The 13,878-nt window shown below is 45.8% G+C and overlaps 1 protein-coding gene across 1 annotated transcript in view; it reads left to right on the forward strand.

Moving 5' to 3' along the window:
• Positions 1 to 13,878, forward strand: part of LOC146026207 (L-selectin-like) — a 237,071-nt gene that overhangs the window by 24,056 nt on the left and 199,137 nt on the right. Inside the window, exon 2 of the mRNA XM_083156666.1 lies at positions 9,345 to 9,423. Within this exon, the coding sequence (XP_083012792.1) occupies positions 9,345 to 9,423 (79 nt within the window). The remainder of the gene's footprint in view (positions 1 to 9,344; positions 9,424 to 13,878) is intronic.

Raw genomic sequence — 13,878 nt, forward strand, 5'->3', positions numbered from 1 at the left:
TTATTGTCTTCGCCCCGTCAGCAGCAGCAGCAGCACACCTACAGCACGTACTGTGCTGACAGCAGGCTCAACATGAGCTCTAAAGCTGGCCATACATCAGAAAGATATTGTACCCAATCATACAATCTCAATTGATTGTAAAATGGATTGTATGCAGATTGTGTGCACATCTTGTGTACACAATCATACAATCAATCATAAGATGGATTGTATGACTGATTGTATGATGGATTGTATGCAGATTGTGTGCACATCTTGTGTACAAAATCATGCAGCAGATGGATTGTATGACTGATTGTATGATGGATTGTGTGTAGATTGTGTGTCCAAAAACCACAAGGACTGCTGGGGATTTCAAGGGAAATTGTACACAATCATGAGTGCAATCGATCTTAAGATCGATCTTTCTGATGTATGGCCAGCTTTACACTGTCAGTGAGATGCTCATGCTGAGCCTGCTGTCAGCACAGCACATGCTGTAGGTGTGTGTTGCTGCCAGGGAGGGGGGGGGGGGGGGTGGGGTGGGGGGAGGAGAAGGAGGGATGTTGAACTAGGGCTCCCGCCGTGCCCCTCCTCAGCGGCCCTGCTTCTGGCATGTAGACTCTAGATATATGAGAACACATATGTACTGTCAGTGATACTGCATGTGTCAGTATCTAATTAATGACAGAGTTTGTCCAAAAGAAGCATTTTCACTGCTGCTACAGTATATGCAGCACCTGTTTTAGCGAGAAGCATTATACTATAATTATTTGACTCAGCACTGTCACAGTATGTCTCAGGTGTCGTATATGATTTTAAATAGCTATGGCCCTTATTCTGATCGGTTCGGATTTTTCCGCATGCGGTCGTACCGCCGATGGTTTTCGACTGCGCATGTGCAGAGGTCACTCTGCGCATGTGCAAGCGGTTTCGCCGAACGTATTCTTTAGACGCCGCACAGGGGGCGGAGAGGGGCGTGAAGGGCTACTTAGCCTCATTACCCTATGCATACGCCCCGCGTTTCATGGGCGTTCCCATGCAAACGCAGGGCGTATGCATGGTAATGAAGCCGTGACGCATGTGTAGGGGGCTGGCATCTGACATCGCCCGATGTCAGCTGCCCGCCCCCATACATGATTTCATACGGACAAGTGTCCGTGTGGTCTAGGGTGGCGGGCGCTGGTGGAGCGTGCGGCCCTGCATTCGATGTTCGGCGACCATCGAATGCAGGGGCTGCTCCCAAGATGGAGGAGGCGTATCCCGTCCACTTTTATGCGGACCGCCACATATCCGCGTACGGACGGAGGTGGCGATCCGTATGGAAGGCGGGGATTCGCCTGCACGGTCCTGGCCGCATATTCTGATCGGGCCGCACCGATCAGAATAAGGGCCTATGTGTAGCATACAAAGAGAAAGATATAAATCACTGCGCTGCTTCTCTTCTCATGAGTGAAAAGACAGTCTCAGTCTAGGTTTTCACTATGGTTCTTTGTCTGATGTTGCTTCTTTGATATGTATTTTCTCTCCATAATATGAAAAAGAAAACAAATAAAGAGTACAGACTGTCAGGTGGTGTTTTTATGGACAAAAAATAATTCTCCAGAATAAGGAGGGAGAGAAGGGATCCCAAACTCCCCACAGCTTAATTGCTTACACTGCTTACACTATGAGACGTGTATGAAATCGCATCTGGGTATCTTTTATGGGACCACCCGAATCGTGCTTAAGATGGTGAAGACTCTTACATGTGCTTACATATAGAATGCTGGGAGAACACATATAACGTATCTTTAGTATTCAAAGAATGGAGCTCACACTATCTTACGTGGTGTGATGTATTGCAAATCTTGTAAAGGGTAGCTTTCAATCAGACGGTATACATATATAAAAAACAAAGAACTCCTCATGGTGCAAATATGTTAAAATCTCATGAGGCTTTTATTATCAAATATAAAAAACAGAAGGTCAAGCCTCGTACCGTAGGAACAGGGATAACAGTCAGAAGGTAGATGGAACCCGGGTAACTCCTGCTGCAGACTTCCAAACCTGGTCCCAGGTGACGTGGATGGCCTCTCTAGATACACTCCTCCAACATGTTTCGACGCTCCAGGCGTCTTTCTCAAGGTGGAGTGTGTATGTGGGTGCACCTGTATTTATGTCCCCATTGATCCGGAAGTTTAAAGTTAACCCGGAAGTGATACTGGGAGGTGCTTATGTTAAAATATAAATAAGCAATAATTAGACTTGTAAAAGTGCTTACAAGATGTTGCTGGATGTTGTGAATAAAAACGCCGCACTTACGCTTCCCGTGGGTCCGGGATCGCGCTGTATGCGCAAATCAAAATATAGACAGAGAAACTGCGATCACGTGATGCGTGATCACTTCCGGTATAGCGCAGCTAACAACAGCGCTATACGGAGTCTGTCACAGACGCTGCCTGTCACATGATGTAAACATGGACAGACGTCACAGCGCTAAGAGCGCTGCGCCTGCGTTAGTGTTCACGTGTGGGGACTGTGATCACGTGATCTGTGATCATTCCAGTAATGCGCAGCTCAAACCACGCTGTGCTATGCCTGTCAGATACTAACAGGTCACATGATGTAAACAGTGAACTTGTAAGCACTTTTACAAGTCTAATTATTGCTTATTTATATTTTAACATAAGCACCTCCCAGTATCACTTCCGGGTTAATTTTAAACTTCCGGATCAATGGGGACATAAACACAGGGTGCACCACATACACACTCCACCTTGAGAAAGACGCCTGGAGCGTCGAAACATGTTGGAGGAGTGTATCTAGAGAGGCCATCCACGTCACCTGGGACCAGGTTGGAAGTCTGCAGCAGGAGTTACCCGGGTTCCATCTACCTTCTGACTGTTATCCCTGTTCCTACGGTACGAGGCTTGACCTTCTGTTTTTTATATTGATAATAAAGCCTCATGAGATTTTAACATATTTGCACCATGAGGAGTTCTTTTGTTTTTATATATGGTATACCGTCTGATTGAAAAGCTACCTTTACAAGATTTGCAATACATCACACACATAAGATAGTGTGAGCTCCATTCTTTGAATACTAAAGATACCGTTATATGTGTTCTCCCAGCATTCTATATGTAAGCACATGTAAGAGTCTTCACCATCTTAAGCACGATTCGGGTGGTCCCATAAAAGATACCCAGATGCGATTTCATACACGTCTCATAGTGTAAGCAGTGTAAGCAATTAAGCTGTGGGGAGTTTGGGATCCCTTCTCTCCCTCCTTATTCTGGAGAATTATTTTTTTGTCCATAAAAAACACCACCTGACAGTCTGTACTCTTTATTTGTTTTTCTTTTTCATATTATGGAGAGAAAATACATATCAAAGAAGCAACATCAGACAAAGAACCATAGTGAAAACCTAGACTGAGACTGTCTTTTCACTCATGAGAAGAGAAGCAGCGCAGTGATTTATATCTTTCTCTTTGTATATCCTATTTTTATAGCATTTGTAGTTGCTATTTATATAGATCTTTGCAGCAGCTTTGAAGTGAGGCACCGGTTGGTTTACTATTCCTTTTTTTTTATGTGTAGCATACAGCATTTTTCCCCCATGCTTCTGCGATGCATTGTGGCTCTGGGATTGACACAGTGGCCTGATTAAGAGGAAGTGCAGGGGCAAACTATACCCTGGGCCCCGCAACTGTAGCACAAAGATGTCACTAGGTAGCAGGATAGTTTGCAGTGCAGGCAGAGACACAGGAGTTCAGGTTTCATGAGCTACTGATGCAGCTTTCAGACTAGAGCATACTTACCTACCCTCCCGGAATGGCCGGGAGGGTCCCACAAATTGGGTCCCCCTCCCGGCCCCACGGGAAGCTGGGCAAGTCTCCCGCATTGTAGCAACAGCCCCTGCTCCCCCTTTCCCGCGATAAAAATGTCAGAATTTCGCGGGTCCGCGGGGAGGGGGCAAGGCTAAAAATTACGCAAGTTGCGTCATTTCGCGTCATTTTAACCCCTCCCCCATCCACGGCCCCAATAATTAATGCGACTGCCGGTCATGGGGGCGGGGCTTGGTGATGTCAGCTTCACCCCACCCCCAAAACGAAGCCTCGTCCAGCCCTGCTTTATTATTATTTTTATTATTGTTATAATTTTATTTATAAGGCGCCACAAGTGTTTCGCAGCGCCATACAAAGGAATAGTACAGGGAGACAAAACTTGGCATAACATTGAATAACAAAAATAGAGTACAAATAAAGAGCGCCACAGTTCAATACACATTACAGCTTAAATATAAGTAGTGAAGACTCAATCAACATACTATAAGAGGCTTGAGGCCAATGATGGAGATGAGTATGAGGACGAAGATGGTCACTGAGTGTTTGAGTATAGGAGAGCTGTGAATGAAATGTGAAGAGAAGACGGCTTTAACAACAGGAGGGAGAGGGCCCTGCTCGGAGGAGCTTACAATCTAGTAGGAAGGGGAGACAGACAGATTCAGGGGCAGATTGGGAATTAAAACCAGCCCGGGAAATATCTTGAAGCAGCCCCAATGTTTAGGGGGGGGGGGGCAAGCAAAGATAGACCTGTTACGCGCCGTAGGCGTGGCCTCGTGATATGTGGGCGTGGCCTATTTCAGCGAGGCCATGCCCCATTTTTGCAGCTGTGGAGGCATGGCTAGTGGCTCTCTGAGCTGCTGGCTATGTCCCCAGCCCCTCAGGCTGCAGAATAGGCTCATGCACACAGCGTCTATTCTGCAGCCTGTGGGGCTGGGGAGATAGAGACAGGGGGGTGACAGGGAGTCTCCCAACTGCCCCCCCCCACCTCCATGGGACACTGAGTATGGGCCACCTCCCTTAAACACATTATGCACCATAACTAGAGGGCCCCTTTTTCTATAAAAAAAAAACCTGTACGCCTTATGCCACACAGTATAAGCCAATATTTACATTATGAGACCTTATGATAACCATACCAAAATGGTAATTAATAGTCCCCATAAACAACTGAAATGCTCCATTGGGCGCCCAGTCACAAGGGCCACATAAAAAAAAACATTGAAAGCTTTAGACATTATGACACTCCAATACATACATTGACATACAGGGTGATGAGAACAGTGGGATGTGGGGGGACACTGGAGTAGATTGGTTAGATATTGCGAAGAGGGGCACTGAGTTGGATGGGGATGGAAGGGGGAGAAAATGGGCCGACAGGGTGGAAGACACTGCATAGTAGGTGACACTGGGGTGGATGGAGTGGCTTTGCAAATGGGGGGGGGGGGGGGGGGGCTAGATGAAAAAGTGGGTAGAGAATAGGGGATGTGAGGGACAATAGACAAAAAAGGGGGAAATTGGACTTTATGAGGGAGGCAGATTTTGACTACATTGGCTGGAATTTCTTGCTGGGGGCAGTTAAATGGGTAGTGGGCAGGTTTGAGAGGGAAGGGGGGGTCACTGGATGGGCAGGGTGGGAGAAGAAACTGCAATGGGGGCAGTATGGTGGATGGGAACACTGGGATGGATGGGAGAACACTATTAATAGGGGGTACTGTGAAGGATGGGAAAGGGAGCAATGTGATTGTGAAAGGAGATACAGAAGGCTGGAGTAGTGGGGACACTGGGCTGAATGAGGGGGAGGACTGGACTGGCTGGTGCTTTATAGTAGGTGGATAGTGAAATGGGCACAGTGGGGAGAGAAGGTGGGAGACAAGATAGAGGACGCTGGATTGGAGAAGGAACCGGCACCATGATGTGAGCACTAACCATGATTACATTCATTTCCTGCCTGGACTGGTCCCCGAACAGTCTCTGCAGCCACACGCATGTCACGCTGCAGCTGCTGGCATCTGAGGTGCTGCTCAACAAAATGTGTCTCCCTGGCGGCCGATGTGTTGTTCAGTGGGAGAGGTATGTGGCGCCATCCCCAGCCTCTATCTAGCTCTGCGGCTCTGCCTTTAAACCTGCAAGTACCGCGGGAGAGGCTGTGTGCAGCCGCGCATGCGCACCAGCCCTCCCGTGGCCATTTTAAGTTTGGGTGACCAGGGGCTGGCCGCGGCCATGTTTAATAAGGGCATAGTGCTGCGGCCGCTAAGCACGTAGATGGTGGTCCGCGGCCCAGCAGGGAGGGTGAGCGGCCGCAATTTACCTCAAATAAGCCGTCCCACCGGGAAAATGCCCGGTTTCCGGGCAGGCCAATCCGCCCCTGGACAGATTACAGGAGGTGTAAGCAAGTGGGTGGTGGCTAGATAGCAGGATGTAAACAGGCAAGGGGTCGGAGAACCAGCTAGTTTATGCAGGACTAGTTTATGCAGTGGAAGGGTACGCTTTGATGAATAGGTGAGTTTTTCAGTGCCCGTTTGAAGCTTTGCAGGGTCGGGGAGAGTCTAATGGAGCGAGGGAGTGTGTTCCACTGAAGGGGTGCAGCACGGGCAAAGTCCTGTACTCTAGCATGGGAAGCAGTGATCAGGGTGGAGGAGAGACGACCGTAGAGGGCGGGAGGGTGTATGAATGGAGATGAGGTTAGAGATATATGGAGCAATGGAATTAGAGATGGCCCTGTATGTGAGTGTGAGGTGTTTGAAGAGGATTCTGTAGGGGAATGGGAGCCAGATTTTGAGACAGTTGGGATCGAGCGAGGCCGGTGAGGAGAGCATTACAGTAGTCAAGCCATGAAATGACCAATGAGTGGATGATAAGCTTAGTTGCACTCTGTGAGAGAAAGGGTCTGATGCGAGCAATGTTGCGTAACTGGAACCAGCAAGAATGGGCCAGGGCTTGGATGTGGGGTGAAAAGGAGAGGGAGGAGTTGAGAGTGACACCAAGGCAGCGGAGTTGGGGAACGGGGGAGATGATGCCTTCACTCCTCTCCGGGCTTCTCCTGGAGAGGAGTTTAAAAAAGTCAGCATGTATGGACCAGAGGAGAGATAGGAGCTGTAAGTGACACAGGGATCCCAGTTTTTCCTCCTCCCTGTCTAGGTGTCCTGTGTAACCTTTTATCTAATGAGGGTGTATGTATTATCTAATGGAGAGTCCTGAGTCCTGTCCCAGTTTGTAAGTAGCACAGGGATAGGTCGTTAGATGGACACTATAAAGGTCGACATACATTAGGTTGACCACTAAAGGTTGACACATTAAATAGGGGTGGAAGGTCAAAACAAGCATTAGGTTGACAATGGTAAGGATGACAGTCAAAAGGTCGACATGAGTTTCCCCCCCCCCCAAAACAGGCGGTATTTCATACCTTACCATCCACGACTGCAGCGAGCCGACAGGGGACACTGATATGGTGTCCATGTTGACTTATGTTGATAGTCAGGCCCAAAAAATTTGAAAAACTGTTGTCGACCTTTTAGTAGTCCCCATAACTTTCCACACCTGTGCACCAATGCTTGGCAAACCGGAAAAGAAAGCTGGTCACAGGTCACAAGGTTGGGGCTGTATGACGGGTGTGGCAGAACCTCCTAGAACTGCAGGCGCTGCAACCCTCTTCCCAAAGTTGAAGGAGCCTGTTAAGGGTCAACACTTCAACTCTGACTACAATGTGAAAGTCCTGGTGTGGACAACAACCACCAGCTTTCTTCGCCGATGGGTTTGCACGCCTTGTCAAGCGTTGGTGCACATGCTTGGAAAGGGATGTGTTGAAAAGTGAATAGTTAATTACAAAGAGGATAAACTGAGTTATCGTGTTCAAATGCATTCACAAATAAAAAACTTATAGCCATGGAGGCATTACTTTTCAATCCAGCCTTGTACAAAGAACATTCAAGTGGACAGCAGACAATGCAAAGTGCATTACTGTGATGCCATACAATACTAGCATTTTAGTGACTACCCCACATTACTAAGCCCCATACACACTAAGCAATATTTAAAATGATATCGCTCATGTGAGCGTTTTTATCACTTAGGGTGTATACTCCATATCATCAACGATGCATGCTCCAGTAGATCATTAACTACTGTATTTCTCCCATCGCCCTACATGTACAGATGATAGAGCACATTGTTAACAATGGCCATGCAGAATGCAGCATGGCCCCTACCCGCCACATTCCACTGTCTGTTAGCGCTGGCATCGACAAGTTAGTATGCACTTGCCGACACGGCACCTTACCGCTAACAATATCACTGGGTACACATGTCATACAGCGTAACTTTAGAGCATTTTGTTAACCACCAGACAATACAGAGAGCATTTCTGTGACCATCAGACAATACCGAGAGCATTTCTGTGACCATCAGACAATACAGAGAGCATTTCTGTTATAGCCATACAATCCAGAGACAGTTTTTTTTATTCATACACCCTGGACTTATGGCACAGATGGAGCCCCTCTTGTCTTTGCCTGGCACTCACCAGAACTGACTGGGACACGTGTGCGTCTAACGCGCACGCACGTCCCAGTCTCTAGGCGGCTGGGTGGCGGGACCCTGCCTGTCTCCGCTTCAGGGGGACGGGCAGGGTTAGGGGGTTTCAGGGCGGCGGTGGGGACCATTGATTGAGGTGGCAGATAGCGTCGGGGAGCTCTGTCACAGCAGGGTACGCGAGCGCCTCGTGAATGCACGACCCCTGGCGACGGCTGGCGGGGGCTGGTGATCGAAAGTAATTAATTTGTGTAAATACCTAAAGCTTACTTCTGGTCCATATTGAATGAAGGAATTTGTATATAGATCGACCCCTCCCCCCCCCCCCCATCCTTTTAAAGGAGAAGCAATTCCCAAGGCCAAGTGAGTTGGGGTACACATCTAAACAGTGTAAAGATACCTTGAAAGGATTTCACAATTTGTTGTGTGAGTTAATACAGTAATTGTGCTGGGTGAAAAAAAAGCATTAAAGACACCTTTTACAGTATATGCATGTATCTATATTTCTGAAGTGTGCATTTTGTATGCTCTAGTTTATACCTTGTTTACCTGTATATATAGAAAAGATACCTTTACTGTATGTGTGTCAATTTCACAACACTTATGTAAGTAGAGTACACCATACTATTACAGAAGTTAAAAGATTATATCTTTTTTACTGCACTTGAATACACTTTTTTTTTTTTAAATCCAGATATTCATATTTGAGAACCCAATAATGACATCTCTGAAAAGACGGAGCTACACAATTGAATGAAAGACTTTGTAACGTCATAATGGGACATAGTTTTCTTGTTCACTTTTGTTTCGATGAAACTACGTGTTTATCCCAATGTACCAAATAGTTAGTGTAAGACGATGCTAAATGTTAACATTTCAAACTTAAAGGAACTTAGAGGAGGAGATTCTATACTACTTAAATCAATATTATCTGCATAGACAAATTAATCTTCTTGTTACTTATTGATATTTAATAAAAAATAATGCAATATTGTTTATTTTATAGCATTCTGACAAAAAGGTCCAACCATGTTTATTGCTTTGGTCCAAGCTCTGGATTGTCACTGTCATATTGCTTTGCAATGGTAAGTAAATAGTAAAGCTCTTTAATGATCTAATTTATTTTTTTCTTTAATCCTTTTAGAATGTTTTTTTGTGCAGCATTGCTTTTTAAAATAATAACTTTTATACCCCCAGTCAAGGAAATTTCTCCTCCAATCTTGCTTTAATAGCTGAATTACCCTGTATTCTAACACCTAATATTCCCGTATACTCTAGTAAAATATGTCAGTGAGCAAAGAACCAGTAATTCACCTTAAGTTAAAATTGGCACAGTCTCATCAGGATAAGAACATTATGGCAAAACACATAATGGTAACTAAGCAAATAAATTTCCCCAGCATATTGCAACAGCACAGCAGGGCTCCAGACAATTTGTGGTAAACTTGCTGGTAAGATGATGATCAAAAAGCAATTGGGGCATATTAACTGAGAATTATATTATGTTTTTTAATAAAAAATCATATCATACAGCTGTGCAGGGGCTAATCCAGAACAAAATGACAGCGCACACTCCAAAAAAGCAGGTGTGGCCTCTAAGGTAACAAGGGGTATAACCTTAAAGAGAAAGCCATATCCATACCTTGAAGAGGCAAGGGATGAAAAGAAAGAGAGGGGGTGACAGTAAGAGAGGGGGTGACAGTAAGAGAGGGGGTGACAGTAAGAGAGGGGTTGGCAGTAAGAGAGGGGGGTGACAGTAAGAGAGGGGGTGACAGTAAGAGAGGGGGTGACAGTAATGCAGGAGAGAGGCTGAGTGACAGGTAGAAGTGAGAGACAGAAAGGCAGTAGGTAATAGGGTGAAAGTAACAGGAGAGGCAATAAGTTGTGGTGTATATAGAGATGTGCGGCGGCCACTTTTTCGGGTTTTGGTTTTGGATCTGGATCTCCCTTCGTGTTTTGGATCTGGATTGATTTTGGCAAAACCACCCTTGCGGGTTTTGGTTTTGGATCTGGATTTTTTTGGAAAAATGCTAAAAATTGCTAAAATAATAGTTTTCGGGCCTGTTTTTGCCCCCAAAGTGTTATTAAGCTCAATAACATTAGTTTCCACTCATTTCTAGACAATTTTGATCACTTCACAGCTCACAAAATCATTTCATATACTGTAGTAGGGCCATAAGGTTATCCCGAGGTAGCTGGATGACTAAGCTAGGCGACAGCAGTGGGCATCACATACATGTGGACCTTACACTTCCAACCTGGCACATGTTGGAAGCAGAGCAGCACTACAGGGGCAGACAGGGTGGCAGTTTTTGCAGTTTGGCATGTGCAGCCAAGGAGCAGTGGGCGTTTGGTGCAGCATTGACTGTGTCTGCAAGGTAGTATCTGATTGGATCAGTTTAATATCTAACAAGACCCCTATCTGGCGTGAGGTCACGTGGTTTGTGAAGTTACCTCCTTATCAAACTTTATCAGACTGGCTATGCGTGCGTTCCATTTCCTCCCTCACCACTTCACCACATTACATGTGTTCCTCCCGAAGCCACGCACTTGGTCTAGTACGCTGACCATCAGCAGCTGTTGGGACTACTTCTTCCCAAACATTTATCAATCCATCCATACTATCCCAAAAGGAGGATAAATACTCTGGATGTCACTGATGACATATATTCTTCCCCAATAGAGAAGGACCGATCTTCGTTCAAAGCTATACTAGTAGCTGCGCTCCTCTGGTAGAAGATCAAATCAAGTACCAAAACCCCTGTTTGGCTTGATTGTGCACTCTTCCTCATGTTCAGCCAAGGAGCAGTGGGCGTTTCGTGCAGCACTTATTTAGTCTGCAAGGTAGTATCTGATTAGATCAGTTTAATATCTAACAAGACCCCTATCTGGCGTGAGGTCACGTGGTTTGTGAAGTTACCTCCTTATAAAACTTGATCAGACTGGCTATGCGTGCGTTCCATTTCCTCCCTCACCACTTCACCACTTTACATGTGTTCCTCCCGAAGCCACGCACTTGGTCTAGTACGCTGACCATCAGCAGCTGTTGGGACTTCTTCTTCCCAAACATTTATCAATCCATCCATACTATCCCAAAAGGAGGATAAATACTCTGGATGTCACTGATGACATATATTCTTCCCCAATAGAGAAGGACCGATCTTCGTTCAAAGCTATACTAGTAGCTGCGCTCCTCTGGTAGAAGATCCAATCAAGTACCAAAACCCCTGTTTGGCTTGATTGTGCACTCTTCCTCATGTTCAGCCAAGGAGCAGTGGGCGTTTCGTGCAGCACTTATTTAGTCTGCAAGGTAGTATCTGATTAGATCAGTTTAATATCTAACAAGACCCCTATCTGGCGTGAGGTCACGTGGTTTCTGAACGCTGGGAGCATTACCAGTTGCCTCCTCATCCATCACCTAATGGGTGGAGGGGGTGGGGTAATTGGTGGCAGGGGTGGGGTAATTGGTGGCCTCCACCTCTCTAGGACCCCAGGTTAGGAGATCCCTATATAGTCTACCCTTATAGACCGCTATCTAGGTAGTAGGGTCAATTTGTCTGTGACATCTGTCACTCAATTCACCGCTAAGGTTAATTTGTTTGAGCTGGCTGGCTAGGTGTGTTTTCCCTTACCTCCCTCACCACTTCACCAAATAACGTGTGTTCCTCCCGAAGCCACGCACTCGGTCTAGGAATGGATAAGACCATGGATGTCCCTGAGGACATGTTTTCATCCATTATGGATGGGGTGGAGAGCGAATCACCCATCTCCCCTCCATTCATCCATCATAGATTTAAAAATTTATGACGCTACAAAGAGCCAACAAATGACGCAGAAAGAGGTGCAAGAAAGATTTGCTGGGGCCCTGCCACCCAGCCATCCATCCATCCATCCGGGACATCCCATCCAAAAAGAAGTATGATAGGAAGGGATAAGACCATGGATGTCCATGAGGACATATTTTCATCCATAATGGATGATGTGAAGAGAGAAACCACCCACCTCCCCACCATTCATCCATCAAAGATTTAAAAATTTAGGACGCTACAAAGAGCCAACAAATGACGCAGAAAGAGGTGCAAGAAAAAGATTTTCTGGGGCCCTGCCACCCAGCCATCCATCCATCCATCCATTCGGGACATCCCATCCCAAAAGAAGTACGATAGGAAGGGATAAGACCATGGATGTCCATGAGGACATATTTTCATCCATAATGGATGATGTGGAGAGAGAAACTACCCACCTCCCCACCATTCATCCATCAAAGATTTAAAAATTTAGGACGCTACAAAGAGCCAACAAATGACGCAGAAAGAGGTGCAAGAAAAAGATTTGCTGGGGCCCTGCCACCCAGCCATCCATCCATAGTCACACTGGACACAGAATATATGTCTTCACACTGGACACAGGATATATGTCGTCACACTGGACACAGGATATATGTTACACTGGACACTGGATATATGTCGTCACACTGGACACAGGATATATGTCGTCACACTGGACACTGGATATATGTCGTCACACTGGACACTGGATATATGTCGTCACACTGGACACTGGATATATGTCGTTACACTGGACAATGGATATATGTCACGCTGGACACAGGATATATGCCGGCACACATTACATGTCACACTGGACACAGGATATATGTTTTGACTTGTGACACTGGACACAGGATATATTGTCCTCACACTGGCCACTGGATATATGTCGTCACACTGGACACAGGATATATGTCGTCACACTGGACACAGGATATATGTCGTCACACTGGACACAGGATATATGTCGTCACACTGGACACTGGATATATGTCGTCACACTGGACAATGGATATATGTCACGCTGGACACAGGATATATGCCGGCACACATTACATGACAAAGAAACAAGTCACAAAGTGACAGAGGAAGGTAGAACAAAAGGGCTTTTTTGGGGCACACTTTACTGAAAATTGATTATAGAATTTAATACATAACTTTTAATGAATAATTGGTACTAAAACAGGTGTACGTATTGGATTAAATCAACAAATGACACATCATAGATATCATATATTTTTCAAGACACTCGTGGCGAAAATAACAAAGGCAAAATTATTTTGCTCCCTTGGTAACAAAACCATATATAAAAAGATGCATCATATCTCAATTGGTATGAGGTGACCGGAGCAGAAAGAGTCAAAGACGCATGACACTTATCCCTTGCTGCTGGTGTTAATATTGTTCCCAGTACAAAGAGATAGTAAAAGAATAGAGGACTCCCTTAATCAGACAGAGGTGTATCTGCTGTCCACGTTTGATTACAGCAACTGGTATTCCCAAACGGTCTCCCAATGAGGTACTAGCCAGTCCAATCACTGCTTAGCTGCTGAGGATGGAATTCAGGCGGGCCAGTGATGTCAGGGTGACCGAGTGTCCGCTGAACAAAAAGCAGAAGCACACCTTGGCTTCCCATTATAAAGCATTGCGGTACTCTCATCCGTGTTCAATACGGCCATACATCACTGGCCCACCTGAATTCCATCCCGC

The sequence above is a fragment of the Crinia signifera genome, chromosome 8 (genome assembly GCF_055691185.1).
Source record: "Crinia signifera chromosome 8, ASM5569118v1, whole genome shotgun sequence".
NCBI classification, from domain to species: Eukaryota; Metazoa; Chordata; class Amphibia; order Anura; family Myobatrachidae; genus Crinia; species Crinia signifera.